This window comes from Hirundo rustica, chromosome 1 (genome assembly GCF_015227805.2).
Source record: "Hirundo rustica isolate bHirRus1 chromosome 1, bHirRus1.pri.v3, whole genome shotgun sequence".
NCBI classification, from domain to species: Eukaryota; Metazoa; Chordata; class Aves; order Passeriformes; family Hirundinidae; genus Hirundo; species Hirundo rustica.
The window spans coordinates 108,019,181-108,046,481 of NC_053450.1; the positions used below are offsets into that span (position 1 = coordinate 108,019,181).

Genomic DNA, 27,301 nt, shown 5'->3' on the forward strand with positions numbered 1-27,301 from the left:
CCTAAAAGTATGGCAGAATCATAAGTTTCCTGGCAAGAAAAGTATCTGAATATGATAGAACTACAGCTGCAAATAGTATTAGGAGATACTGAAAGAAAGAAAAATGAAATCTTTCTTTATTGTGTTCACTGCATGGACTCTGGGCTCCATAATAGTGTTTAAAAACCTTTAGCACTGCCATGAATAAAACTGTGCCTGGAAAACTCTGGGGTCCCCCTCAGAACCTATAATTTCTGAAACAGCAGGTATCCATACAAACAGTAGGTTTCTATGCAGACAGCCTACTTAGGGAGAAATTTCCAGCTGTTTAGCAGCTATACGGGTCTCATACCAGCTTTCTTGTGTAGGGTTCCACCAAAATAAATGGCAAAGCATGACACATTTTTGGAAGTCCTATGATCTACTGAGCCATCTGATTTTCAGATGAAGTAGCAACCATGAATTCTCACAAAGAACTGACAGAAGGACAGCAAATTAAGGCATGGTAAGTGTGAAAGTACCAGAACTGACAGAGTAAGGGATGGGTAACATCAGAGACCAAAACCTCACCGGAAAGTCTTAGTGGTTTATCCTCCTTGCTAGCTCACACCACGTTTTTTTGTTTTGTTTTGTTTTGTTTTAACTGCAGTTGGTCCCAAGCTCTGAATAAGAACAGAGTAGAACGAAGACAGAGGTTTTTATCTTTATCTTGCTGATAAGAAGGAATACATTATGTAGAGGTGTTTTGGGGGCCTTTTCATCTTACTCCATTAAAGCCTAAAGAAAACATACATTAGAAAATGGTTTGTTCCAAACAGCCAGCCTGAAAAATTAGTAACAGACATTCACAAAACTATTCCTGCTAAAGCAGCTGACCGTGGGTTTTGAACATACACTCTCAAGTATGAAATAATATTTGGCAACAGCTATAAAGGATTCTGAAGAGCACATTACTGCACTAGAAGTCAATCATTAAGGGTCAGTGAAGCTGTTTTTGGAATGATTTACTTGTGAACTATTCAGCTGACCAAAAGGTAAATATGCAGGGTATTATTACAATGTTGTTTTTTAAACTAAGTAAAGAAGCAAGTAACCTTAATAAGAGATGTTGCAATACATGTGGTAATATTGGTCTTCTGCATTGTTTGCTATCTATCACATTATTGCATTCCATTATGAACTGCCCTCAGGAAAAATAATACATATAGAAAATAAGATAACTAGTAAGTAGACAGTATCACTTTCCATTTGAGAAGGGCAAATGAGTTTAATGAACTTAAGGATAAGCCACTTCTTAGATGCTTCACATTAAAAAATAATTTGAAGTGCAATGAAGAGATTGCTTTTGTTTATAATTTAGGCAGGAGCTAGAGCAAAGAAAAGTTAAGCTAGAGCAAAGAAAAGTTTCAGTCTTCTAATACTCAAAAGAAGTTATTCCATTAGAATCTCGGCAATTGAGATTTTTGCTACTCTTTTCAAGCTCCATAAATCTTATGTGCTCTTATACCTGTAGCTATTAGATCATTCTTCGGGGACACTTGAGTTGAATCAGACGGTTATGCAGTCCTACATGTAGTTCTATTAAGCTCTGAAATATGTTCATTTAGTTACCAAAAAAAAAAAAAAAATTATATATATATATATGTGTCTGTGTGTGTGTGTGTGTGTGTGTGTGTGTGCAGACAGAGCTCCAGAATCAACATAATTTGGTATCTCTCAATGGTATCTGATAATCTAAATCTTCTTCGCTGCCAGAGTCTTATAGGCTATTTTTGTCAGACAAGAAATTAACAATGTCTGGAGATCACTCACTTTCATATGCAAAAGAAACAGGTTATACACTTGCGGTGGCATCAGCACACATACCACCATGGATTTTCAATCACTCCTTCAATATGGCAGTGTATACCACTGACCCTCAGCCACAGGGCTGGTTGACTGAGGTAATTTCCAACCTATGCATCCAGTTTCTTCTGTTCCTCCTACATGGACAGAAGGGCAGCAACGCAGAGGGAACCAAATTTCAGACAACCATTAAACCAACAAGGAGCTATTCAGTGGGGAAAGGCAGAGGCTGGATGGAAGTTTCCTCTGGGCTGGATTTAGCCCACAAAACATAGTCTGGATGATGCCAGAATGGAAGGGTAAGTTTCATAAGGAATAAAAGGGATAAAATAAGCTTTCATGGAATGAATAGCTAAGTAGCTCCGCAGACATATGAACTCTTAGTAGCCAAAGACTGAAAAATTGTAGTAACTACAGTGTGAGCACTGTACAAGAAGAAAATGCCTGCCAAATTAATGTTCTGATGCCAGAAATTTTTAAAATCATGAAAACACATAAGAATCTGTAAAAGCACAAATATGGTCATTGTTAAATTATGGGGATAACCATATTGACTGTAGGAATGTTGCTAATAAAATTCTCACAGCAAAATCAAGAATTGCAGAAGTTAACTTACCTTTTTGATTTTTTGTGATACATGGGAAGCATCTTTAATAATCAAGTGGGATACAAAGCCAAATATCTGCACATAACCCTCAAAACAATGATTAAACTGATCCTCAAATAAATGTTACCCAGGGATCTTTATTAATGAAATAGGAAAAAAAGAGCCTGAGTTCACATGAAAACAAATGATTCCTTCTTTCTTACTACCACCTGTTATAAATTAGGTTTTGGACAAGGACATTTAGGCTGCTGTTGGAAACCCCCAGTTCACTCCTGGGTATGAAAGTATAAGCTGTACCAACTCCAGAAATTAATACACTACTTAAAACAAAGACTGCCTCACATGTTGAACCATCTGTGCATTCACACATGGGAACAAATTCTTGGCAGAAAATCCTGTCCTTGGCTCATGACTCTCAGGTAGGGCAGAGTGACCATGGTACAGGCAAAGAAGGATCCTCTGGAGCCTCGGGACAACACAAAATTTCCCTGTGGAATCTAAGATCTCTAGTCAACATACATACATCTCCCCTGGCGCCATGAAAGTAAGGCAGTAAACAAAAACAACTGAAAGAAACAGGGATGCTTGGCAGAGGTGAGGAGAAGTTTCACTGGCCACTGGTACCTTCAAATTATGCAATGCCATGCTGGGCATAATGCTCCTTATTCTAGAAGAGCCAAAATATTGCACAAAGTGGCCCTGTTTTACCCAGACATCATCCCCTCCCCAGCACATCAGACACTATATTGTGCATTGAAAATATTCTGGAGGAGAAAATAATTTCCCCTTTGAGTAAAGAGCAACGGGCAAAAAATTACCTCATGATAGACAACTCATCAAGTTGCTGAGCATGCGGTTCCTTGCAAATCTACAGGTAAGGCCAAAATCAAAGTCATCTGAAGACAGGGATGAAGCTGATCAAGATGAGGTTCAGGAGTTGGATTGTCGCTCCTGCAGCTACACAGACTCACAGCTGGATGGCCTCAAGTCGGAATAGCTCAGTATTACTTATTAAGCTGCGTCAAGGTTAGCCACCAGCTAGTTTATAGCAAAATGGAGAGGATAGAAGGATACCTGAACCATACCTTTCAATTCTGAATCAATTAATGACTTGGCATACCCAAAAAGGCATAATAAGGTACCATTTCACTGACTTCACTTGTCTGGGAAATTGTCATCCAGTTGAAAACCTGTCCCATGCTAAACAACTAATAAATGTATAAGCCTGTTGATATGCAATACAAATCAGGTCTCTATCTGGAAAAGAAAACATTTTTTTTACTCCACAGAAGCCCTATATTAGGAAATTCTGGTTTAACCTTCAGAGGAGATACTTTTGCAGATGAATGGCATTTGGTCCTGTGAGAATAGGTGTGATGTTGTCAGTTGTGACATCTGAATTGCGTCAGGCCTCAAGCTGAATAGAGCCCAAATTAAGATCATGAATATAAAGACCTCTTTCATTGTGTTTGCTTAGCTGTGCAGTCATGTCACCATCAGCTGTCTGCGACCACAGAACACTGAATCTCTTTCTATTCATGTCCACTTTAAATCTCTACCAAAAAACCCTCAAACCCAAAAAAGGAAGAAAAAACCATGAATAAAATTTATCATTTGAAAACACTGGTCCAAGTAATAGAGATATAGGCATATTATATTTTCAGTGTGGTCCTGGTTTTGCCTTAAGTTTTTGCCATAATGTCCAACAGTATAAAATGAGCCTTAAGTTTCAATGCAAAAACGCCTTCTTTCAAAAAGTTCAAACAGACAAGGAAGAGATGATAAGATGGAAAAAATAAGTCATTTCCTAAATTTAAAGGGTTCAGATGAATAAAAGGCTTAAGCCAATATCCACTAGTATCAAGTACAACATTGTGTTAGTGACCATCATTTAACATCTTTTAGGAAAACAAAACTTTTTAATGAGAACCTCTGTTTTTTAACAACATCCAGTAAACAATCTATATCTCATGTGGTAGTAATGATCCCAGTGAGCATCTGACAGTGGTTTTTAAGTACATCAACCAGAGCTCTAGCAAATAACCAATTTGGGGTCACTGGATACTTTATCTACATTTTTTTTCTAGCTTTAAAGCTAGAAAAGCATTTTTGCGGATCCTGCTATTTTCAATTAAAGAGCCAGTTTATTTTGTTCAGTTTGGATGTGTGCTGTGTTTTGGTACTGTATGAAGTGGCTTCAGAGCACTTAGCATAAACAATGGTTTCAAGAACATCACCCTAAACAGAACAGCCATCTCAAAGCAATGGATTTGCTTTATTCATGCTCAGGTGTTTCTTTTCTGTTTTTTGTTTGTTTGTTTGTTTTTTTACACAACTAGCAAAGATGCTGTTGTTCAAGGAAGCATAGCACACAAGACAGAAAAAGCTTTGCTAAGCTAACAGTTCCCAACTTCCTCTAACAGAGTCTACTTGTTTGTTACTGCTGAAGTTCAAGGGCTGAAGAATTTCAACTGCCTCCTCCGAGCAGTGTTTTAATCTCTTCCCAACCAGCCCACCTGTAACAACAAAAGCAATTAACCCCAGTGCCTTCCTGAACTGTATAGCCCGGCTGACTTCCAAAAAGATCAAGAACTTGGAAAAAGGGAATGATTGCTCCTGCCTGTGGGCAGAAACAGATTCAACAGTTGGAGTGAGACGAGATGCTCCTCCATGCGGCCATCACAGACCACAGCTCCCTCCCTGTACAGCGCTCTTCTCCAAGGAACCAGCTGCCCTGGCAGGGAACATCACTGAGGGACTCAGTAAACTGACTTGTAAATGGGCTTATGCAGGAGATGAGGCTTGCACAGCCAACACTCCACACCCCATCACATAACTCTCACTAGAACAACTGAGCCTTGCTACAGGCCATTGCCTGGCATCTGACTGTCATTGTCCATCCAGTACAGCAGCTTTCCAAAGCCACCTTTCCAAACTCACAGTCATTAGCAGCAGCAGCCACTTGAAAGAACTTGACACCGATAGGAGGAAAGTAAATGCAGGAGGTCTAAGTACCTTCCCTCAGTTCTTGTTCTCAGAAGTGAGTTATATACACAGCAGCTTATGAACAATTTTAGGTCCCAAGAATTCAGGTTACATTTAAAGAAACTGCTGAAAATTCATTTCTGTTTCACTGCAAACTAAGGGTCTCATAAGTCTGTACACTCTACATAATCTTAAAAAATGGAACTTGGGTTCCTGGGCAACTTGGCCAATTCTGAAAATTTTACCCGTGACAGTCTTTCACTCTCCAAAACATTAAACTGCAGAAACCACTCCCAAAACCAAGTCTGGGAAACAAATTTGCAGTTGCTCAGGGTAGCTCAATACTTAGCCTATTGAGTCACCACAATGACCACAGATCGGATGGATTATATGATTTTAATAGGTCAGACGCTGCTGTTTTTTCCTTTACAATCACACATCCTAAAACAACTCAAAAGTAGTTGAGATAAGTCAGACACGTGTGCCCACACTCTGTTTATTTTGAAAAGTCATCACCTCTTCTCTAGATGAATGTTGTTATATTTGCACCTGACCTTATGCTGCCTCTCTTCAGTCAAGGACAGAGATTGACACACACACAGGCAAAGAGCCTGCCAGAATAAGAGACTTATTTCTCTAAACATAGCTTTGTTACTCCTCTATCACACCAGCAGTTTGTGTTGCCAGGTGAGGAGTTCATCCTCTCCTTAACTCAGCCTACCTTTTGCAACTGTGAGTGAACTATAGGAATTTGACAACATGCAGCTCTGTTTTTAAATTAACATTGATAAGATAGCTCCTGATTGTTTTTCTGCCGTGCAGCTACAGTTTTCAAGACACCAACCCCTAACAGTTTCAAATACACAGGCATCTCAATGTGTGAGTTCTGTACAATAGGCCAAGGAGGTTACTGTTAAAATACACGCATAGAAGGAAAAAAAACCCAAACAAACAACATTTTCTTCCTCCAACTGACTTTCTTGACCACATGGAAATTCTTTTTCTTCCCACCATAACATTTCTCATAGTACAACCTGTTATTCAGCCTTCCCTAAAAATCATTTTGTGGAAAATAGTATGGAAGGTAAGCGTGAAACTCTGTGAACACAGCATGCGGCAAGTAATACTCCAGGTCTCAAACACCACCTGTAGCATTTCTGCTCTGCTCCTCACTTCATGCTTGCCTTTCTTCATAACTGAGCACCAACACCTGTTAAGTGGCTTCAGCAGTGCCAAAGAGCACACCCCTTGCACTGTTTCTCCGAGAAAATGAAAGGTGATGGATGACATGAAATTCTAGCCACAATGCAGTCAGTAGGATTTTTTGTTTACTGACTTTTTTTTTTTGTGCCAGGATTTCTCACCAATTTGTAGAGATGTCATACTCAAATCCACACCCTGTGAAGTAACCTTAAAAAGAAACTCTTGCCCCAACTGCAAACCATGATAGTGACTGCTACCTATGTTGTGAAGTGTCCTGAGACAGAGGCCAAAAAATGGTTGAACAAGGGTGAGGAAGGTTTAACATCCAGAGAGCACAAAAGGAACAAACTTCATGGTAGGCAATAAAGGATTCAAAAACATGTTCTGTGTTTAACAGCATGAACACAGCTTTGCCTCAAGGCCTCTAGGGAGCTGTTTCAAGTGCTCCCCTTTCACACAATACCTGGAACGACCAAATCCAAATGGGAAACAGCACAATATACTCAACGTTTGTTTTCTTTTCTCTTCTTCTGCTATCGGTATCAGCTGACCACTACACAAAACTTTAAAGACTGTCCCTGCCCCACCTTGTCTATCCCCAAAAATTTGATCCTGAAGGGAAAGAAGCAGCAGGGCAAGGCATGCTGGAGAAAACAAAAGAAGCAGAGTGTAGCTAAGGCTGGGTCTGTAAAAGAAATGGAAAAGAAAGCCCAGAAATTAATCTAACTGGAATAAGTTTTCCTCTAAAAATCGCAGCCTAGGATCACTATCGGTAGTTTTTACCCTCTGAGCCCAAGTGTGGGAGCCAACTGTATGACCTAGACAAACACCCACCCAACAAGCTGGTTGAAACCACAGCTGTGACTTCTCTAATCAACCGGTTCTGCTGGTTATCTGGCAAGTGAAGTGTGTGCCCAGGTGGCAGGTGACACGGTGCAGCTGGACCACAGGGAATGGGCAGCCTTTACAACTGTGGTCACTGCATCTCAGCTGATCTCAACTCACGGGCAAAGAAGCGATGTTAAAGAGGCGGCAATTGAGTGTCTACCTTATGGCTACTTTTCTGCAGTTGAGATAGGTATGTTTTACTGGGCTGATGTAGGTATGAAAATGCCACATAGCAAATTACATGAAGTCGAAGTATATATCTACAATAAAACCTGAAAGTTTCATGTTTTCTTGAGGTTATGAGCCTGCAAGCCATTCCACACAGGCAAATATTTGTGTCCTTGATTAACCTCAGCCAAAAAGTCAAACAGGGCTGTGTCTGATTAAGGTCCACAATAGCAAGCTTCAGAAAATGCTTTGTAGAAAAATGTGGTTGTTGGCCAACCCTGACTGCTGTACATAAGTTACATCTGATGGGAGCAAAATGTGAGAATTTATGATGAAATCTCCGTAGAGACCAGGGCAGCACTATTTTTCTTGTTGATTTTGTACTCACTGCCTCAGCATAATTACCCCTTTCTTGTCAACGTCAACACAGGGTGGAGGAGAGGTTATTTTTCAAAAGACAGGATAAATGTCTTTGCCTCTAACTTCTGGAGGCTTCAGTTTACGACTCACGGTGTCCACAGTGAAATGAAGTTGTGATCACAATTCTAGATCTGATCCAACACATAATGAAACCAATGGCAAACTTTCTGTTGACTTAAATGGAAGCTGGGCCATACCCTGAGCAGACACTACTGCACATGTAACAAAACCCCTCTCCAATTTTGGATGGTAGAAAACATGGACCTGGAAACATTAAAGACCCCTGAGGTCAGAAATTGTCTACAACAAAAATCTAATACAGGAAAAACCAACAAGTGCACCTGTCTGCACTCTGCCTCCTTCTAGCCCTATCACCCACAGGAAAATTGCATCCAGAGCAGGTATTCATCAAAAATGTAAAAAGTTCTTGGCAAAAAAGAAAATCTGGCCCAGAGTCTAAAATGTAGAATAATCATTCAATCTTAAAATAAAGATTTCAAATAAAATAAACATAAGCTTGGAGAAATGAGTGTAGTGCAATTTAGAAGCTAGAAAATACTTGCATCAGGCTTTGTACCAGTTTTATGCTTGTCAAACATGAAAGTCAACCTAAGAATTGCAGAAAGGAAGCATGAGCACCCCATGGCCAGTGTCAGACTCCACGCTCTATGTCAGCAGACCACCAGCAAAAAGTTGTATGTTGTTTTTAATATTCTTCATATGGCTCCTATGCAAAAAAAAAGTAATGAAAAAAGCTTACAATGAGGGAAAGCTAAGCTATAAATTAAACACACAAAACAGTTCTACGAGTGCCAGCGAATATGGAGAGAAAGGATCACATAAGAGCATATGCTTTGGAAAGACTAAAACAATTACTATGAGATGTTGGTATGAAATTGATTGTCAGGAACAAAAGCAGCAAAAAAGGAATATTGATCTTTTAACAGGAGAAACCATTAGTTTGGATGATACAGCATTTGTAGGCTGGTCTTTACCTTGTCTCACACATCCCCAGGATGGACACACTATTCTTTTAACAATTTGTAGTCAGGAGAGGTGGAGGTACGGGCAGACCTGCTATCCTCACACTGCCAGGTATGTTTTGACATATTGTCTGAAAGTGACTGACACTCAGCAGCCAGAAATGTCTCACTCAGGAAGGCCTCTCTATGCCAATCACTTCTTCCACCCAACCTGAGCTTGGCAGGCTGAGGAAGAAAAAGGAGGCTCTTCTTTAGTCAGCTTTTTTCTACGTTTGTTTTTCAGCAAATCAAGAAACAGACAATGACAAAGGGATTTTCTGGGATTAGTTTTGTGCTTCACAGATACATCCTGTATAAATGAAGATCAGGAAGCTCCTGAGGGGTTGTGCAATGGCAATGAATACACTGTACTACACGTAATGGATGCATCCTGACACCCTGGTACTGACTTAGGACCAAGCACTGACAAAGACTAAGAAGGCCCACAGAATTCGTACGGCAAATTTGTTAGCAAATTACTGAGATAGAACCTCCTCCCTTACTCCATAACGTTATTCACATGTTTGAGTATAACCTCTTCATATACCTCGTGATGTCATTATACTTCACATTTTTGGATTAGCTTCCAATTCCATTTAAAAAGCAAAAGAGCTGGGAGGGGAGGAATATCTCTGAAGGTAATAAGCTGACACTGTTGATCATAAATCTCTCGATATATATACACATACATCTACACGGAGGATGGATCCAAGCCACGCTGGTGACAGGTTTCCTAGCGCCAGCTGTTCCCAGCACGCCCGTGCCTCCCCTCCACCGTCCCCGCGCTCCCTCGTCTCACGCAGCCGAGCCGGCAACGCGGGCGCAGAGGGAGACACCCGCCCTCCCCTTCCCGGCTTCGCATCACCCCACACGCCCCGGGAGTCGCCTCCGGGCTCTGTGCCGACCCTCACCGCCCCGCCCGGCTCGGCCCCGCCGCAGGTCCCGCCGCCACCTACTTCTTGCAGGGGATGAGCGCCTTCCTTTCCTCCAGGATGCGGAGGCGCTGGTTGGGGCCGTCGTAGGAGACGGCGGCCCGCGTGTTGCGGCCCGAGCCGTGCTCGTAGAACACGATGCGCCCTTCCCACTGCCGTGGCGCCTGGCACGGCTCGGCCCCCGCCGCCGCTTCGCCGCGTAGCAGGAGAACGCCCAGCAGCAGGAGCAGGCGCAGCCGCCGCCCGGCCGCCGGCCGCGCCATGCTCCGCTCCGCGCCGCGCTCCCTCGGCGCACGGCCGGCCCGCACGGCGCGCAGGCGGAGGCAGGCTGTGCCGGGGGCGGGGGCGGCCCGCCTCCAAACCCGCATCACCTCGGCGGCGAGAGGCGGCCGCCGCCACAGCGCCCGGACGCCAGCGGAGCACGAGGGAGGCGGCGCGGCGACAGGCGACAGGGACCCTCGTCCTCCCACGACTCCCTCGCCGCAGCCGCGAGGGTCTGGGCGCCCTGGCCGTGCCCGCTGCTCCGCCAGGGCTGCGCAGAGGGGCAGCTGCGAGCTCCAAGCCCTGACCATTCTGCGTGAGCCTGGGGAGGGGACAGGCGAACAGGAGTGACCTGCTGGGACAAATTGCTTTAAATTTAGTTGCTTTAAATTTAATTGCTTTAAATTTAATTGCTGAAATGCCTCGAGGGGGGCATTTCAGTGCCTCCCCACGGACAGACAATGTCACCAAGCATCCCTTCACCATACGCATTCCTTCATCTCACACTACCCTCTTACGTGTATCAGCTGTTGCCTGCTCTGGATGTGCTTTGCTCACTCAAGTAAGGGAAGGGGAGGCCCGTGCCCCACAGACGCTCCGTCTCTGCAGCTCTGCTGCACCTGCAGGGGGTGCCAGGGTACCCGGCCGGGCAAGTACCTCTGAGCCACGCTGGGGCTCGCCCAGGTCACTCAGATAACCTGGCACTGAGTTCATCTCGGCGGCTCCCTCAGAGACTGGGGAGCAGCATTTCCCACGAAGGACAGGCCCGGAAGTCTTTCCGTGCAAGGAGGCACAGAGGTGGGCTGTGAGGGAGCCCTTTGCCCCCGCGTTGGCACTCCGCTGCACCAGGGGCGCGTGGCCCTAGGGCACCGAGGAAAGGAAGATAAAGACCAGCTTGGGAAAAGTCTGAAACACCTTCTTCCACTCGTGTGCAGATGCGATTGGTGGAGGACAGAGGCGGGGGGAGAGGGGCGGCCGGCTGACTGCCCGCACAGCAGCCCCACACCGCGGCCCCGCGGTGCCCCGGCCCCGCCGCCCGCTCCCGTCTCGGTTCGGCCGCCGCTGCTTCCCCCCTTCCGAGCAAACCGGACCACGAGCCACCACCCGTCTGTCTGCCCGGCCGCTTCACGCCTTTCCCCGTCTTTGCCGAGCTCATGGAGGGAATTCTGCAATCCCCTGGAGGCGTCGGGAACAGCCGCCGGAGCTCCCTCAAGCTCGCAAAAAGTTTCCTCTCCCTTGAGAAAAGGCGGCGTATAAAGTTCAGTTCCACGGGAAGAAGCCGCAGTTCCTACCGTCGCCTTCCCTCTCCCCGCGTCGGACTGCAGAGCCCCGAGGCAGAACCGTGTGGTTTGGGCTTCCTCCCCCCCCCCCCGCCCCCCTTCCACCTGAAGGAATTTATGACACAGATGAAAATTGAAACGGAGCTGGAGCGGCGGCCGAGAGACGCAGTGATGTCGCCGGGGGATTAAAGGGGGTGAGGTGATGTCACCGTGCCTGCACAGCAAAACGCACACATACACGCACACCCCCCACCCCCCGGAGGAGCGGGGCTGCCAAGGGAGCGCGATCGGCCCCACGTCACTCGTGCCACTGGTATAAATGCTGTCCCGCGATGTCCATGGCTGTCGGCGCGGCGGCTCCCGCGACTTGACTGCAGCAGGGCTCCGGGAGGCAGCGCCGCTCCGCGCCCTTCGGCCGCCGGGACCCGCCGGGCGGCGGCGGACAAGGAGGACAAGGAGGAGGAAGAGGATGCTGCGGGCCTTGGTAGCGGTGTCCCTGTGGCTGCGGGTGAGCCCGCGGGCGCAGGGCGCGCCGTGCGAGGCGGTGCGCATCCCCATGTGCCGCTCCATGCCCTGGAATATCACCCGCATGCCCAACCACCTCCACCACAGCACCCAGGAAAACGCCGTCCTCGCTATCGAACAGTACGAGGAGCTGGTGGCCACCGGCTGCAGCCCGGTCCTGCCCTTCTTCCTCTGCGCCATGTACGCTCCCATCTGCACCCTGGAGTTCCTCTACGACCCCATCAAGCCGTGCCGCTCCGTCTGCCAGCGCGCCCGCGACGGCTGCGAGCCCATCATGCGCCGCTACAACCACAGCTGGCCCGAGAGCCTGGCTTGCGACGACCTCCCCGTCTACGACCGCGGCGTCTGCATCTCCCCAGAGGCCATCGTCACCGACGTGCCGGAGGGTGAGAACCCTGGGGGCAGCGAGAGGTGGGAGGGACGACTCCCTCCATCTCTGCGGGACGACCCAGGGTGGGACGGGGGGGGGCTGCGGGACCCTCGCGCTCCAGGTCTGGAGCCTCTGCCGACAGTTTTCATTCCCTGACGCACCTCTGTTTGCAGATGTGAAGTGGACGGACTTCACACAGGGCTTTATGGTCCCGGACAGACCCCTGGAGCCTGACTGCAGGAGCCGCAGCCAGGGTGAGCCTGACCCCCCACCTCCACCTCCCCGGAGACAGGGTCCCTTTGACACCCCTCAACCTTTTTCCCTTCTCTTCCTTTGAAGAGCGGTGCAGGTGCAAAAAGACAAAGCCTACGCTGTCAACCTACTTGGCCAAGAACTACAGCTACAGTAAGTGCATGGGGGAAATGCTTCACTTCACCCTCCTTCTGTCCCTGCAAGTTAGGCAGCTCTGTGTGGATGCTGAACTCACACCAGACCCCATTCAGCAAGTCTGGCATGAGAGGACTGCTCCAACACAGCCTTTCTGAGTGTATGTTTGCCTGGGGATACCTAGCTGTCCTCTTCCAAAATCCAACTGTAGCACACACCGTGTGCAGGCAGTAGTAGTAATTGCACAGATGATGGTGTGTTTCTGGCAATAGCAGTAAAGAGTCAGTAATGTGCACCCTTCTGCTCTGCAGAAAGGGTAGTTGCTGCTGCAAAGGTCACTCTAGTAAAGCCAATTACGTCCGATGTGAGCATGATGACTTGGCCAGCTTCTGTTTTCATCCAGCAGGTAGAATAAATGGATTTGCTAGGCAAATAAAACTTGTTAATGTGAACCAGCTGCAGCAAAGTAAAAAAGCTTTTAGAAATTTATATATGCTTTTATTTACTAGCCAAAGTTCTGTCTGGTGCTGAATTGTCGGAGATTAACTGAATTCAGTGACGATTTGCACTGTCCAGCCAAGGAGATAGTTTTATTTTATGCTGCATGACATATTGGCATTAAAAATAAGTATTCACCCCTCTTCCCTCTTGTCTTCCCCCTCTGTCAGTTTTCTGATGGTGTGAGTCAGGAAGAACTTTAATTAAGATTAGATAAATGCCAGATTAAACCTAGTGTCAATACAAAGCCCCTATTAACTATGAATTTAATATGCAGTATTACTTCATTTTGCACTTTGTAGGCATTTTCTCAGATGGCAGGTTTTTTTCCAGTTCTTCTGCAGTAGGTTTATAACATAATTCAATGCCTACTTATTTGATATCACTTGAAAGTAAGTTCGTAGCTATTTGCTTCTTTGTTAGCATGTTTGCTGGGAATAATCAAGCTGAACCTCTAGCTTAGGTGACTGCACAATTTTTTTGTTCATTACAGCATTTTGGTGCATTTACGCAACATATTCTTTTTATATAATTCCTTGATCTGCATCAGCACAACATAGAGATGTGTTTAGGTGGAACAATGAGCTTCTAGAGTTGCCTGAAACATATGAAAAAGTAGTGATATCAAATGACTGTTCCAAAATGAAAGTCAGGTGTTAGCTGTGTAAATTCTGATTCCAGTGATTTCAGTGTGAGTGTTCTTTGAGTAAAACCTGTATGTTGGGGTTCAGATTTTAATTCTATTGAATTTGTTAAATCACGGTTTTGAGATGCAAATTTTTATTTGTCACCCTCTGAGATAAATAGACCTGTTTATATGGAAAATGAATTGAGGGATGAGATTTAGTGAGTTGAAAATCAATCCATTTCTTCTGAAAACCTTTAAAATAAGACATACACCCAAATTGTACTTTTAGCTATCAGAACCAATCAGTCTTGAAAATGGATTGTGAGTCTCCAAACTGAAATTCCTCACATTTTGTATCTGTTATACGTATCCTGATAAAGGTAGCACATAAACCCCAGACCACATTAAAAGTGCTGCTCTCCTGTTTTCTATGTGTCAAGTTTATTCCAAATGTTATGAGGTCCACCTGAAGACTTTTGACCCAGTGGCTAGCAGGGGCTGCCTGATCACCTTGTGGCCTATAACACTTCTCACGTTTCTTTCACTGAAGAATGTTTCGACAGTAGAACCACACTTTCTATTTTGATATTTCCTAGAGACAAAATCCTTTATGTAAAAATGATACTTAATTTATTAGATCTGGTATTTCTCACAAGATGTGAGAAAGGATGAAATGCTGGAGTGGTAGGTAATGCCAGGGTTTGTAGGTACAAAGTTAGCCAGGGATCATTTCAGAGCAGTCTACAGCATTTTGTCTTCTTGCATCTGTGCAGACGTGCAGTTTTCCTCAATGAAAGGTAGAAAACCCCAAATGATTGTATATTCAGAGTCAGAAGAACCTGTTTCAGTGTCTCATTGGTATAAAGATCTTAATATAGGTACAGAATCTAAAGGCAAAAGATGAAAAAAAGTATAGCTCAAGTAAATCATGGCAATCCTAGCCTAAATTGTTTCTAGCCTTCCCTTGTTTCTTATATTTAAGAAAAGACTATATTTCCTGCTTACAATCTACAGGAAGTGATTTTATTATTGAAAAGACTGAATTCATGATGACTGACTGTGAGGTAAATTATTCCTTAATCAGAAATAGCCAGATGTGGCTGGAGAATGGGTTAGAATTAGGGTTGTTCAAGTCTGAGCTGAAGGAGCTGTTTGTGTGTGTGATTCTAGGCAAGATTGTTTGGCCTGATCTGGCAAAGATTTAAGCACATGTTTAATTTCACAGTTGTCAACAGTCCTACTGAAAACCAAATCGAGATCAGGCCTCTGTTATTCTAAGCCACTGTTTATGCCCACACAGGCAGAACAGCTTCCAATTCAATATATTTTATTTAATTTTGAGATGTGTTTAAATTTCTAAGACTGTTTTTTGTTCTCACTCCTTTATTTTTCTGTTTGCAGTCATTCATGCTAAAGTAAAAAGCATAGAAAGAGGGAACTGCAATGAGATAACAACTGTGGTTGAAGTCAAAGACATACTCAAGTCTTCAACGCCAATTCCTCTGTCCCAAGTGCCTCTTCTTACAAATTCCTCCTGTCAGTGCCCGCCTCTTCAACCAAAGCAGGATGTTCTTATCATGTGCTATGAGTGGCGCTCAAGGTGAGCCGTGACGATGTGGTGCAGAAAAGTGTTAGAGCTGGCTGTGATAGGAAGGAAGACCAGCAAAGCTCTCTTCCTCATCACAGGCTTATTTTGCTGATAGGTTTTCTTAGGGTAACTCATACATGCATGTACATGTTTCTATTACCTTTACAGCTGACTTTATCCACTTCATCAGCCTTAGCTCTGTGCCATGATGTGGTGTTTACAAAATTTGGCTCACACAAAGAGCAGAAAATCTGGTGGCATTAGGTGCTGACAGCATATTGATAAGGCATCATGCAGCAGTTCAATCACCTCCAGGTTGGGAGTGTTTGTCCAGGATCACTTTCCACAGGGATGAGCTGCTTTGTGTGCAACAAGCCCAACTATGGCTGTAGATGATGATCTGTGTTGGCAGGACCACATGGAAGGCATCGTTCTGTCTCACCCATTGAGTGGGCAGGAGATGATACACATCTTCTGTCAGCAGAGCTGCTGGGGTCAGAGCCAGGCCTTCTCCACTGGCATGTCCATACTTTGTACCAGTGCCACAGCTGTACTGGGACCAGGCAAAGCTGCAGCCATTGGAGCTCCAGCTCCTGGATGGCAGATGAAAAGTAAATACTGTCAGAGTAGCTTGCCAATCCTGCTGTATGATTAAAAGAAAAAACAAAACAAAACTAACTTTACCAGACCTTTCATCTGGCAGTCAGCCTAGCCCCAGGCATGGAAGGAAATCCAGCATGCTGGTCTGGAGGGGAAGGAGTGGTGAATCACCGCCCTGGTTCCTTGAGGCAGAAGAGGACATCCCATCTGCATTAGCCCCCCAAGTGTACCAGTAGATGCCAGCTGAACAGGTTGTGCTGGTTCAGGTTCTGTGTAGGCCTGTGTGTTGTGGTTTGGAGGCAGGGCTTTGGTAAAATGTGCAGGTTGGTTTTGTGTACTGTGATGTTGCTGTTAATTGGTCATGTACACTTGTAAGGACCACAGAACATCCACATGTGGGACATGATGGGCCATGTTCATATTTTTGATGAGTTTTATGTTGATATTTTGGGAGCATTTTATAGGTCTTTCTAAAATTTGCCATCTGATATCTTATTGCTTTAACGTGCTTTTTGGTGAGCTAGAAGACACAGTATTTTATTACTCCCCAGCTCTTTGGCCCTCCAGGTCTGGAAGTATTTCACAAATATTAGTGTAGAGCCCTCTATGTGTGTTAGTCATTTTAGGGATACAAGCTCTGATTCACGTAGAAGGACTATGAGCAGAACGGTGATGGAGGAGCTCTGGGTCAAGAGATCCTCTGAAGGCTGTTAGGAAAGGGAGATTTCATAAGTCCGAGATCATAATCGGCATCTCCATTATTATGGAAAAACATGCGATTCACTAAATATCCTGTGATGGTTTTTAAAGGTCATTGAGGTTTTTAATTTCATATAGTGTACTAAAATGGATTTGAAAAAGAAACATAAACTATTATATGTGCTTCCTGTTGAACTCAGTGGCAGGCAAACAGAAGGTTTTGAGTTACAGCAGTTTTTTAAAATGACAGAGGCAGAATGGGTGGAAGCTGTACCTCCTCTGCAGTCAGTGGCAAAATACCTATTGTCTCTTGTTAGGGTTAGAGCCTCACTGGATAATTTGACCTGAACCAAAGCTGTACCAGAAGTACCCCATCTTGTGGTTTCATTCATGCCAGTGTGACCTTGGTGTCAGTCCTGTACGTTAGTCCTCTAATTTCTTTTCAGAAAGAAAAGAAAATTTACAACATATTGGTCCTGATTGTTCAGGGTTTACTCTCATGTTAGGCCTTTTATGTTTGGTCGAACTGGGTGCACAGTGGCTAATGACTACAGGAGGCAGAATTTTGTACGGTGTTTGAGATGCTAAGAGAAGCAACACTATTCATGGAAACTGAAGGTCAGGCTCTGCTACAGTGTTTAACCTGCACCAGCCAGAACAGTGCTGTGTGATGTGTGCATTTATAACGATGTCTTGATGTTTCCATCCAACACTAGTGTCTAAGTAAAAACCCCCAAATTTTCAGTGAAATTTATGTTAGGGCATGTTAAGACCTGGTATCTCAACCAACCAAACGAAAAACCACAAAAAGTTGTCTCTAGGTTGGGCTGTAGAAGGTGTGGCATCAGACTGCTTTAGAATAAGCTGCTTTAGGAGGTGTTTAAGGCATATAATAGTCAGATATTTGTTTTGTTCATTTCATAACACCTGGACTCAATGTTTCATGCAGGAGCTAGCCAGATTTCACTGGTAGGCAAGTATGGCAAGTATCACTAACCATATGTCTTCCAAATTCACCCTAAAGCACTCATTAAGCAGTTAGATGAAGGAAACACATACTGCTGTCCTCATCTATTTATAGGTAGAAATGCATACAATTGTAAGTGGTCATATAATTATATTACTGTTTTTCAGCTAAGTTGTATTACCTGGTGCTTGTGAAGCAGCTTCTTTTTCAAAGTCAGAAGTAAAATGCATAAATTTAATCTACTCTTCACACAAACACAGAGAAACATATGGTATCCCATCATCCCATGTATAAAACCTCCCAGTACCAGTACCTGTGGGGGCCTTTGACCTCCAATCTGTGTTAAATCATATTGAAAAGCATCTCAGGAATTAAAATCAGAAATGTCTATAACTTGTGTGTATTTCTTAATTTTCAGGTTGATGCTTCTTGATGGTTGTCTAGTTGAAAAATGGAAGGACCAACTAAACAGAAGATTTAAGGTAAATGCAACCAAACAAAAGAATGCTGGTGTTCATGATAAAAAGTTTAACACCTTTGTTTTACTTCAGTATTGATTAACTTTGATGACTTTCAGATATCTGTAACTCCTTTGGGTATCATTATTTTCACTTGAACATTTTCAGCCCTCATAGTTACCCAAGTACAAGTGAAAGTTTGAATACTTTAATCCTATATTTTAGGGACTCTGAAATCTTACTTCTATTTAATTTTACCCCATGGGATGATCTTTGTGTGAACTCTGGTTTCTTACAATAATATCTAGAAATTTCTTTCATATTCCTGCTACCGCAAGAGGCGATTATGTAAAAGTGAAGGTGATATGCAGATGAGTATGCAGCCCACATTAGATAAGAAAGGAAGTTAAAATCCTCTGCTCTGGATTAACGTTTTTTGCTGCATTAAAGATTGCAGGCTGGAGACACACACTTCTCGCCATGTGCTCCCTACTAAGACTCATCCAAAGAACTGGGCATTGTCTCTCTGGATTAAGGAGACACTGGAAGGAAAGGTCTTTAGTATAGAGACGTGGGTGGCAGGCACAGCAGATGCCCCTGCTTCTTGGGGCTTCAGGATAGCCCTTGATATCACTTTCTACTTGAAAACTCCCCTTTATAATGGAAAGAAAGGATGAATTGAGAGAAGGTCTGATTCTTCCTCCCACTTTTAGAGATGGAAGAAATTTATTCTCTGAATTCAGAAAGGTTTTCAGTGCATTAAGGACGTACGTATGTTTAAGGACGTGTATGTTTGTTTTAAATACGAGTTGATTGGCAGTTGATAGAAAGGAGGAAAAGCGAGATAGGAATTCATAAGCAGAAGCTTTTAGATTACAGACCAACTTCATGCAGGAAGTTGCAGTCAATGCTTCTCTCATACCCTCTTCACTTACTCATGTGAAACCTATGTGTGGAAAAGAAAACATGCTTTAAATCTTTAAAAAATAAATACACGGCAGTTGCAGAGGATGCCATGTGGGATTTAGAAGAATATTGACATATGACTTGGATTCCTGAAATCCTTTAGCTGTCAACTTAATGGCCTGTTACTGGCGCACAGTGTGTTTTAGACACCTCCTCACACTGTTTTGTCATTTCTCATTGTGTCTTGAATCAAGTTAGGGCATTAGTTTTCAGATTGTCAAATAGATGCATGACTGCCAAACAAAATACCCTTCAAAGCACGTCATTTCCTCTCATATTAGTAGTTTGAGAAATGAAGTCCTCATTTAAGCATGTTTGAGTGGGACACAACTAAATGTCTGCTGATCGTTTTGGTTTTACAAAGATGCATAAAATTACTCTGACCACACAAAGCCAGTATGGAACTAGGTATCACAGTGGCTTCATTTTAATGCCCATCATTCATCTCTGAAGACTTGTATCCAAATCTTGTCTTGAGTTACCACTTAAAATGGATGTTTTGAGCTGTCTGTCAACCACAGAAGACAGTTGTTAACATAACCACAACATGGCTGGTCTTTTCTCTAGCCAGGACGAGAGTCTGAGCTGCAACAAAGTCAGTGCTGAGATACTGAATAGTGAAGCTAGAGAGCATTTCTTTTGCTCTGGTCGCTGGGTAAATCCATTGCCTTTAGGGAAAGATAATTTTTTGCCAGAAGGGAAAGATAATAGAGGGGAGAGGTGAGACCCTTTCCGGGTTCTACTGCCTACCTTGTTTTCCTTAAAATAGGTATTTCTGCTCCTAGAGGCAAAAATCTGCAGTCTCTGTTGCTGTTTTTTTGTTTTTAAACATACAATAAAAACCTATTTTGTAATGACTGCACTATTGGGTTTGAAAATCTCACAGCTGTTATCTTTGGTAGACTCGTTGCTTTTCAAAATTTGTTGGGGATGCTGCTGAATAAAGCTGCGGATGCATTATTCAAACCATGCCATTGCAACTCTCAACACTGCGATTTCACTTTGATCATCACAATTGTCTGTGTATAACATAAGCTGGTTCATGCCCAGTCTTCTCCACCCCAGGGAAAAGCAGAAGCAGAAAGTAAATACCAGCTCCCCTTGTAGCTGTGTGCTTAAATATATATTGTGAAAGAATAGTTTGATTCCTGTAGACTTTTCTGAGGAAAAGTCAAGTAGCGCATTCAGCAAGACAGCAAAGAAGGACCTTGAAAATGAGTTCCAGTGTGCTGGTCCTGACTTTTTGGTGGCCCCTCTGTTTCTGAAAAGGCACTCACAGCATGCACACGAGATGGGCAATTTTAATTTCTATTCACTGGTGTTGTGGAAATTCCCTCTAACCTAGAACATGTGGAAGGTTCTCCCTGCAATTAGCCATAACATGCTGACATCAATGGCCTTGCAATATAGAGCATAAAACTTTTGTTAAAGGCAGCTGTCGCTAGATGAACACGAAAAGAACGACACTCACGCAGTCAAGTTGTCAGAGCAAAAGGAACAAAAGGGGCAGTTTATTTCTCGACCTCGATTTATATAGATTCTGGACAGTGACCAGGGATTGGAAAATGAGGCTGCCTCCTCACCAACCCCACTGGTCAAACTAGAAGTCCATCAATTGTCCCTCCTCCAGAGAGGAATGCGAAAACAATCACTTTGTTTATGTTACAATCCTTGAGAAACTCCACTACAAAAATGCAAACAATCAGAGGGCTGAAAAGAATAGGCAACAGACAGCACTAGCATCAGTGATTCAGGGCCTACCCTGAATTTTAGCTTTGATTAAGATTTATGATTATGTCCTTCCCTAACACATCCTCTTTGTCTCCTGCATTTCTACAGAGGTGGGAACAGAGACTGCAAGAACAAAAGCGGCGAACTGCGCGCAGTAAGAACCAGAATTCAGGACGCAGTGGTCAGAGTGGAGCCCTGAAACCACAAACCAGGAACACCAACCCACTGATCAGTGGCCCCAATAAGGCCATTAAAATAAGAAATGGCCAGAAAGAAATTAACCCCAAAAAAGTATGAGTGTGAAATTCCCTAAAGGATGGACTTTCCCTGCCCGACAAGGGTCACAATCTGGCTTGGTCAGCGTATTTTATGAATCTGGAACTCCTCAACTTAAAAAATCATGTCAATTTCTATATAGACCTTTTTGCTGCACTTTACTGTTACAAGGTTTGTTTATCCTTTCAAGTCACTGCAAGCCATAGAGCATAGGTTTGCACTAATATGAGGTAGGCATATTCCAGCTGACTGAGCTTTATCTTTGGGCTCTGATTTCCCATCTAGATAGAACTAGCCTTGGCTGCCAGAGGTTTTGACCCCTTGTACCAGTTGCCTGGTCTGCTTTCGTGCCAGACGTTGGAGAGCTGCATGGCATTTCTCCTCAGCTGGTGTAGTAGTAGTCTGTGAGTTAGTCTGTGAATTCCTTGGGAGCTCACTAGACTCTGCAGCTGAGGAACAGAAGAAGGATGGTAATATCTGGCAGATTATCTCAGGCAGCAATGACTGCAGCTGTTGGAGCTGAACCTATCTGCTGTGTGGAATCACAGCCCTTGTTCAGAGTGTTCAAAAGCATAGTTTACCATTAAGCATCTGGGTATGCATTATGTGATTATTTTTATGTGAGTGCCGAAAATATGCTAACAGTGATAGTATTTGATCATGTGGGTTTGTGTAGTAAAAATGCATTCAAAGCAGACATTTTTTATTGTACTTCAGGCTGGCTTCTGTTGTTCTAATTTCAAATATATTTAAACATATAATTGAAAAATCCATATTTTTTGAATGGACAGATTAAAGTGAACAGATCTGTAGAATTCTTAAAAGTTTTAACACATTTGCTGTAATATAGCTATGCTATGAAAACTGGAATAGAAGCTTTATTCTAAAGATAACTGACAGCTACTGTACAGTATTAAGGAGAAGATAGGGCTTCAAGTGACTCAGTAATAATTTGGATAACTTTTTATCATTTGATACCATATTTCTAACCTTTCTCTGAGATCAAATAAATAAAATAAATAAATAAATAATCAGCTTTGTCCCGATTAATGAGCTTCTCAAAGCAACTGGCTATCTGCAGTTTTTCTTACCAGAAAGCAACATTTACCATGGAAAGGGTCATGGGAAAGCAGATGCTTTTATTTATGCGCTAAGTTTAGTGACTTAACATTTTCTGTGTGAGGTAGTAGAACAGCGAAGGTGATACAAATCTGATCGACATAACTCCATGATGGTATTTATGCAGTTCCTTCCAAGGTGTACTTGGATGAAGCAGCATAGATAAAACATTCTGATTTCAATTTCATATAATGCACAAAAGGATCACCAACATTAAGATCAAATGAGCTCATGATAGATGCCTGAAAGATCTTCAAGATTTCCTGCAGGAAGACTAAGGACTAGACTGGTCAATACTGGTAAAATGAGGATTTTTAGAATAGAGGAGTTCTACATCAGAAAAGAAAATAGGCGTTCTGTGTAGATTATCACAAGGAGTAACAATTGCTCATGTCAGTATGTTGATCTTTGCTATGACAAGAATTCCAGTGAAATTTGCATGTGTGACATTCACAACAGATTATGCTGGAATGATTTTGGTAGCAGCAGTTACATACTTGTTAATTTTCTCAAGTAAATTTGAGACATAGATGGCAAGTTACAATGTTTAAAACAAATGGACAGAAGTGTTCCAAGAAAATGGTCTAATAGCATACAGAATAGTTCATGGGGGGAAAAACAACCTAAATTGTTGTTGTTAAGCTGGTTAAAATATATTAAGGTCATCAGTTGAGGTCATCAGTTACCCTACTGGTAATTCTGGGCAGGTGCAGTACTTTGTTAACATGGAACACTTGCAGAATTAGATCTAAAATTCATTCCAGGTGCCAGGAGTGCTGAGCATGTATAGCATCTATTGAGTAGGAATTATGTGTGTTTGACATGCCTAAAGAGACAGACTACAGACTTAGGTGCTTAAATACAGCCTGTAGGTGAAACCATAATCATGTTTGGTGAAATGGAAAAACTGAAATGGAAATCAAAGGCGGCAGAATTTCACTTGCAGGTGATTAATTGAGGTGAGTTTGAAAATGCTGACTTAAGTAAGCATGATCTAAAAGATCAGTATGATTGGAAAACTTCTAAAATACTTTTATGTACTCTGTAGCAGGAATTCTTAAGCTTTGATTGCCTATTGATCCCAATTTAAAATACCCCAATAAATGAATATTTGGTTAGCCATTAAAGAATGAGCAACAGTCACATCAATGTGATTTTGAAATAACAAATACTGAAGTAATGATATTTCACTTAAAGAAATTTTATTGTGAACATAGTCAAATATGGTGTTTGTTAAATGAAACTTTTGAAAACAGCTACCTAGACTCCACAGCAACATCACATTTTATTTTACAATTGTTAAAATCAAACTTTTTTCATTTTGTCAGAGGAAAAAATGTACAAATTATTTTCTCCAGAGAACTGTCACCATTCCTTCTCCAAACTGCTGTCATTAGATTGACCATCCCAGTACACTGGAACAGACATGGATGCACCAAGCCAGGTGTTTCCAAACTCCTTAACATTTTTATGTATACTTTATGCTGATTAACTTTCAATTTGTTATGGTAAAAATATGGAAGAAGGAAAGGCAATACAACAAAAAGCAGGGGATATCATAATACAAAGAACAAACATTTAAGGGATAAATTAATAAGGTAACGTGTTTTTCCAAACCAATTTTTTCCTATATTTTAAGAAGGGTCAACCTAATTCAGTGCTAATCCAAGTCATTCCATTTTGAAAATCCCTACAAGTATTAACTCCCTGTGACGTCAACTGCCATCTGAATCCAGACCCAGAACCATCTGCCCCTTCCAGCTTCCCTTCCCGTCGCATGAAATAGGTGTTGGAGCAGTTGGGGGCTGTTTGAACAGGCAAATTCCTCCCCAGAGGGGTCCAGTCCCCATCTCTGCTCCCTGGCATGTGGCAAAAGGTCACCTCTTGTTCGCATCCATGGCCAGGTGTAGCCATTGATGTGCACTCCAGCACTGGAGTCATGAAAACTCAGTTCAGCAATGGGGGACAAATAATTTGCTGATGGATTAAAGTAATTACTGTAACTACTTAAAGATGAAAAATTACCAGGTCAAGTTCTTGAAGTGTTAAAGTGGATTTTTTGTCAGTGTTGCAGCTGCCTTCTTACTGAGAGGCTTGGCATATTTTTTTTTAATATAAAATAAAAATTGCCTGGAACACCAAACATATGCTGCGATTGAGTTCCCTACTACCTCCCACACACATGTACCCAGTTTAGTTAGAAGTGCCATTCAGTATTTTCACTGAATGTTCTAACCTCAGTTCCAAAAGAATGAAACCTGAAAAAATATTTACTCTAATTGTGAATGATTGGCACCATTTTAGAAGCTCACTGTAAACACAAATCAGAACTCTTTTATGAAACACATTTTAAAAAAACCCATAAACCTCCCTCCAACAAGACCTGAATGACCCGGTCACTTCAATTCAGTGTTGCAACTTTTGTCCAGTCAGTGCATATGACTGAGAAATACTTCCTAAACAAATAAAAAGAAGATTTTCCTGTCCAAAATACTCAAACAGCTCCTAAATTCTTTTATCCAGAATTGTAACCTAAATTCTAAATGAATGAAACCTGAAAAAATATTTACTCCAATTATGCACAACTGACACAGGCTTTTTAGTTACGCTTAGCAGTTGAATGTAAATGAACACCTGAAAACCTTTCCTCAACCAGATTTTTTTGGTAAACTACATCAGCTACAATTAATTTTGTAAATAAATATAATCCATCGATATGGGTCAGCAAACATTTAAAATTATGTTTCCATTTATAAATACCCCCACCCCAAATAACTTGAAAGTCATTAATTTCTATAGAGGTGCATTACTTCTGATAAGAGCTAGCCAAGGCTTTCTGGAAAAATTGCAGAATTTCAACTGCTGACAATATATTTCATATAACATCTTTGAAATTAAACAACAGCCTTTTTGGAATGTAAAACAGCATTTCAAACTTACTTGTTGGATATGCAATAAATGAGGGCTTCCGGGTAATCTATTAATATTGGTTCCTGCAGATTGGTTCCTGCTGCTGCCAAAAGGCTTGTGGATAAACCACTATTGAAATGAACATAAAGTAAGGGCGGGCAACACTCCTTTTCTCTAGATGGGAATATTAAAATCAAGCCCCTAAAGTACCTTAAATGTATCAGGCCGTCCACATCCACATAGAAGGTTAATGGTTGTATCAAAATAACCAAGAGATGCCCCAAACAGAGCACCCTAAGTATTTTGATTTCTTGTGGTTACAGTGTGATGAAAACTTTATAGTTTGTAGGTACTTAGAGAACTTCAGTATGTATTCTCTGAGCAAGGTAACCAGAAAATTGATAATTTGCTCACAAAGAGCAGTGGATAAACTGAATACAGTCTTGCAAGGTCCGACTTGCCAATGTAGTTCCTTCAGCAGTCAGAGCAAAGGAAAAACAGTGCAGTGGTACAGAGCCACAGGCTGATTGACTCCATCTTCTTGGCAGGGAAAAAAAGCTTTTTTCCCACTTATCTTATTTTTTTAATGTAGTAATTTAGTACAAAAACTCAGTACATTCAGACATATTTATTCTTCTAAAACAGTATTTTGAGATTTATAATCCTCTTGTTTATCATTCTAAACTGAAACAGATCTTTAATATAGTCTTTAGTGTCAGGTTATGACTTCATTAAAGTTCCTAAACAAGGAAATATGTGGTCTGTGGTACAAATAAACATGCCCTGTGGTTCCATTTCTCTCCTGCTGGGACAAAAATCAGAAGAATAATTATGTTATCTTTTGTTAGTCTTGGAAGAATTATAATCAAAGCTTTGCACCACGTAATTCTATGATGAACTACAAGATGTTTTCTAAATAAACAGTTTTAAAGGCCACATTCTCTTTTGAACTGGCATTTAGATATGAGATAAACTGACACAGTCAGATTTTCTGTAAGTTTTATATGCAGCAGTTTTGTGTAAATTTAATTGCAGGAAGATTTTAATCTGTGAGACTCCATGGAGTTTGTGTTGCAACAGAGTCCTTCTGATTCTATATGTCATATGATTGCTGATCCCACCAGAAATGTTCAAATTCTTAAAAATTACATCCATATCTATGTCACTAGTAAATTTTCAAAGATGAGTGGATGGCAGTATAAATAATGTGTGCAATATCTACAGGGTGAGTTAAACTTCGAAAGAGACAAAACAATCTCTTAAAATACTGACAGTATTTTGATTGCTATTCTTTTGAAAGCATATTTTGATAATTGTACAAAAGTCTGTTTCTCAAAGGTATAAAGCCTTGCAAATCTGAATCTTTTCATCACCTGAATGAAACAGTTATGTTTGAGATTTTAAGATGTATCTGTTAAATTTCTCTTTTCCAAAGCTGCTAGAAGACTTTAAAATCGAGAACATATTTAGGAGAAGATGAGCATTAATAAATGAAAAGTTCCCAAGTTTCAATTTGGGTTTGAATACTTAGGCAAAATGTAGAAAAAAACTTTCATAGATCCATTAATAATATTTCAATGGAATCTACTGGATTGCTTTAACCAAGCACAAAGCAGGGATTGCAATTGGCACACATGAATATGGAACCCCAAATGGACAAAATCCTTCAATAATTAAACCAAACTGACAAAAATGTTATATTGTTTAAGAATGATGCCATGCAATATGAAGGATAATGGTTAAGCCAGAGCTCAGTATACAAAAATTTACCATACTTGAATGGGCAGAGTCAGAGCTATGGTACCCCCACAACAAACTGAAATTTCTCAGACCAGAGCAATAAGACATTCACAGTATTCATAACCCCTGTATGATACTTATCAAGCTCTTTGATTTATCTTATTTACTTATCAAGCTCTGTCTTCCACCAGACATGTTATGGACTCCTGATAAGACATAAAAGCATTTTGCTGTTCTCAACATTTCTGC

At 42.1% G+C, this 27,301-nt stretch overlaps 2 protein-coding genes across 2 annotated transcripts in view; one reads left to right on the forward strand and one right to left on the reverse strand.

Moving 5' to 3' along the window:
- Positions 1–10,313, reverse strand: part of EPDR1 (ependymin related 1) — a 29,377-nt gene extending 19,064 nt beyond the window's left edge. The window contains exon 1 of the mRNA XM_040075868.2: positions 10,074–10,313. Within this exon, the coding sequence (XP_039931802.1) occupies positions 10,074–10,312 (239 nt within the window). The 5' untranslated portion in view covers position 10,313. The remainder of the gene's footprint in view (positions 1–10,073) is intronic.
- Positions 10,314–11,858: 1,545 nt separating this feature from the next.
- On the forward strand, positions 11,859–22,262 carry SFRP4 (secreted frizzled related protein 4). Its single transcript, XM_040070406.2, has 6 exons — positions 11,859–12,501; positions 12,659–12,739; positions 12,825–12,890; positions 15,400–15,598; positions 18,271–18,334; positions 21,116–22,262. Exons 1-6 carry the CDS (start codon positions 11,910–11,912, stop codon positions 21,302–21,304), a joined length of 1,191 nt encoding a protein of 396 aa, XP_039926340.1. The 5' UTR covers positions 11,859–11,909; the 3' UTR covers positions 21,305–22,262.
- Positions 22,263–27,301: the final 5,039 nt, after the last annotated feature.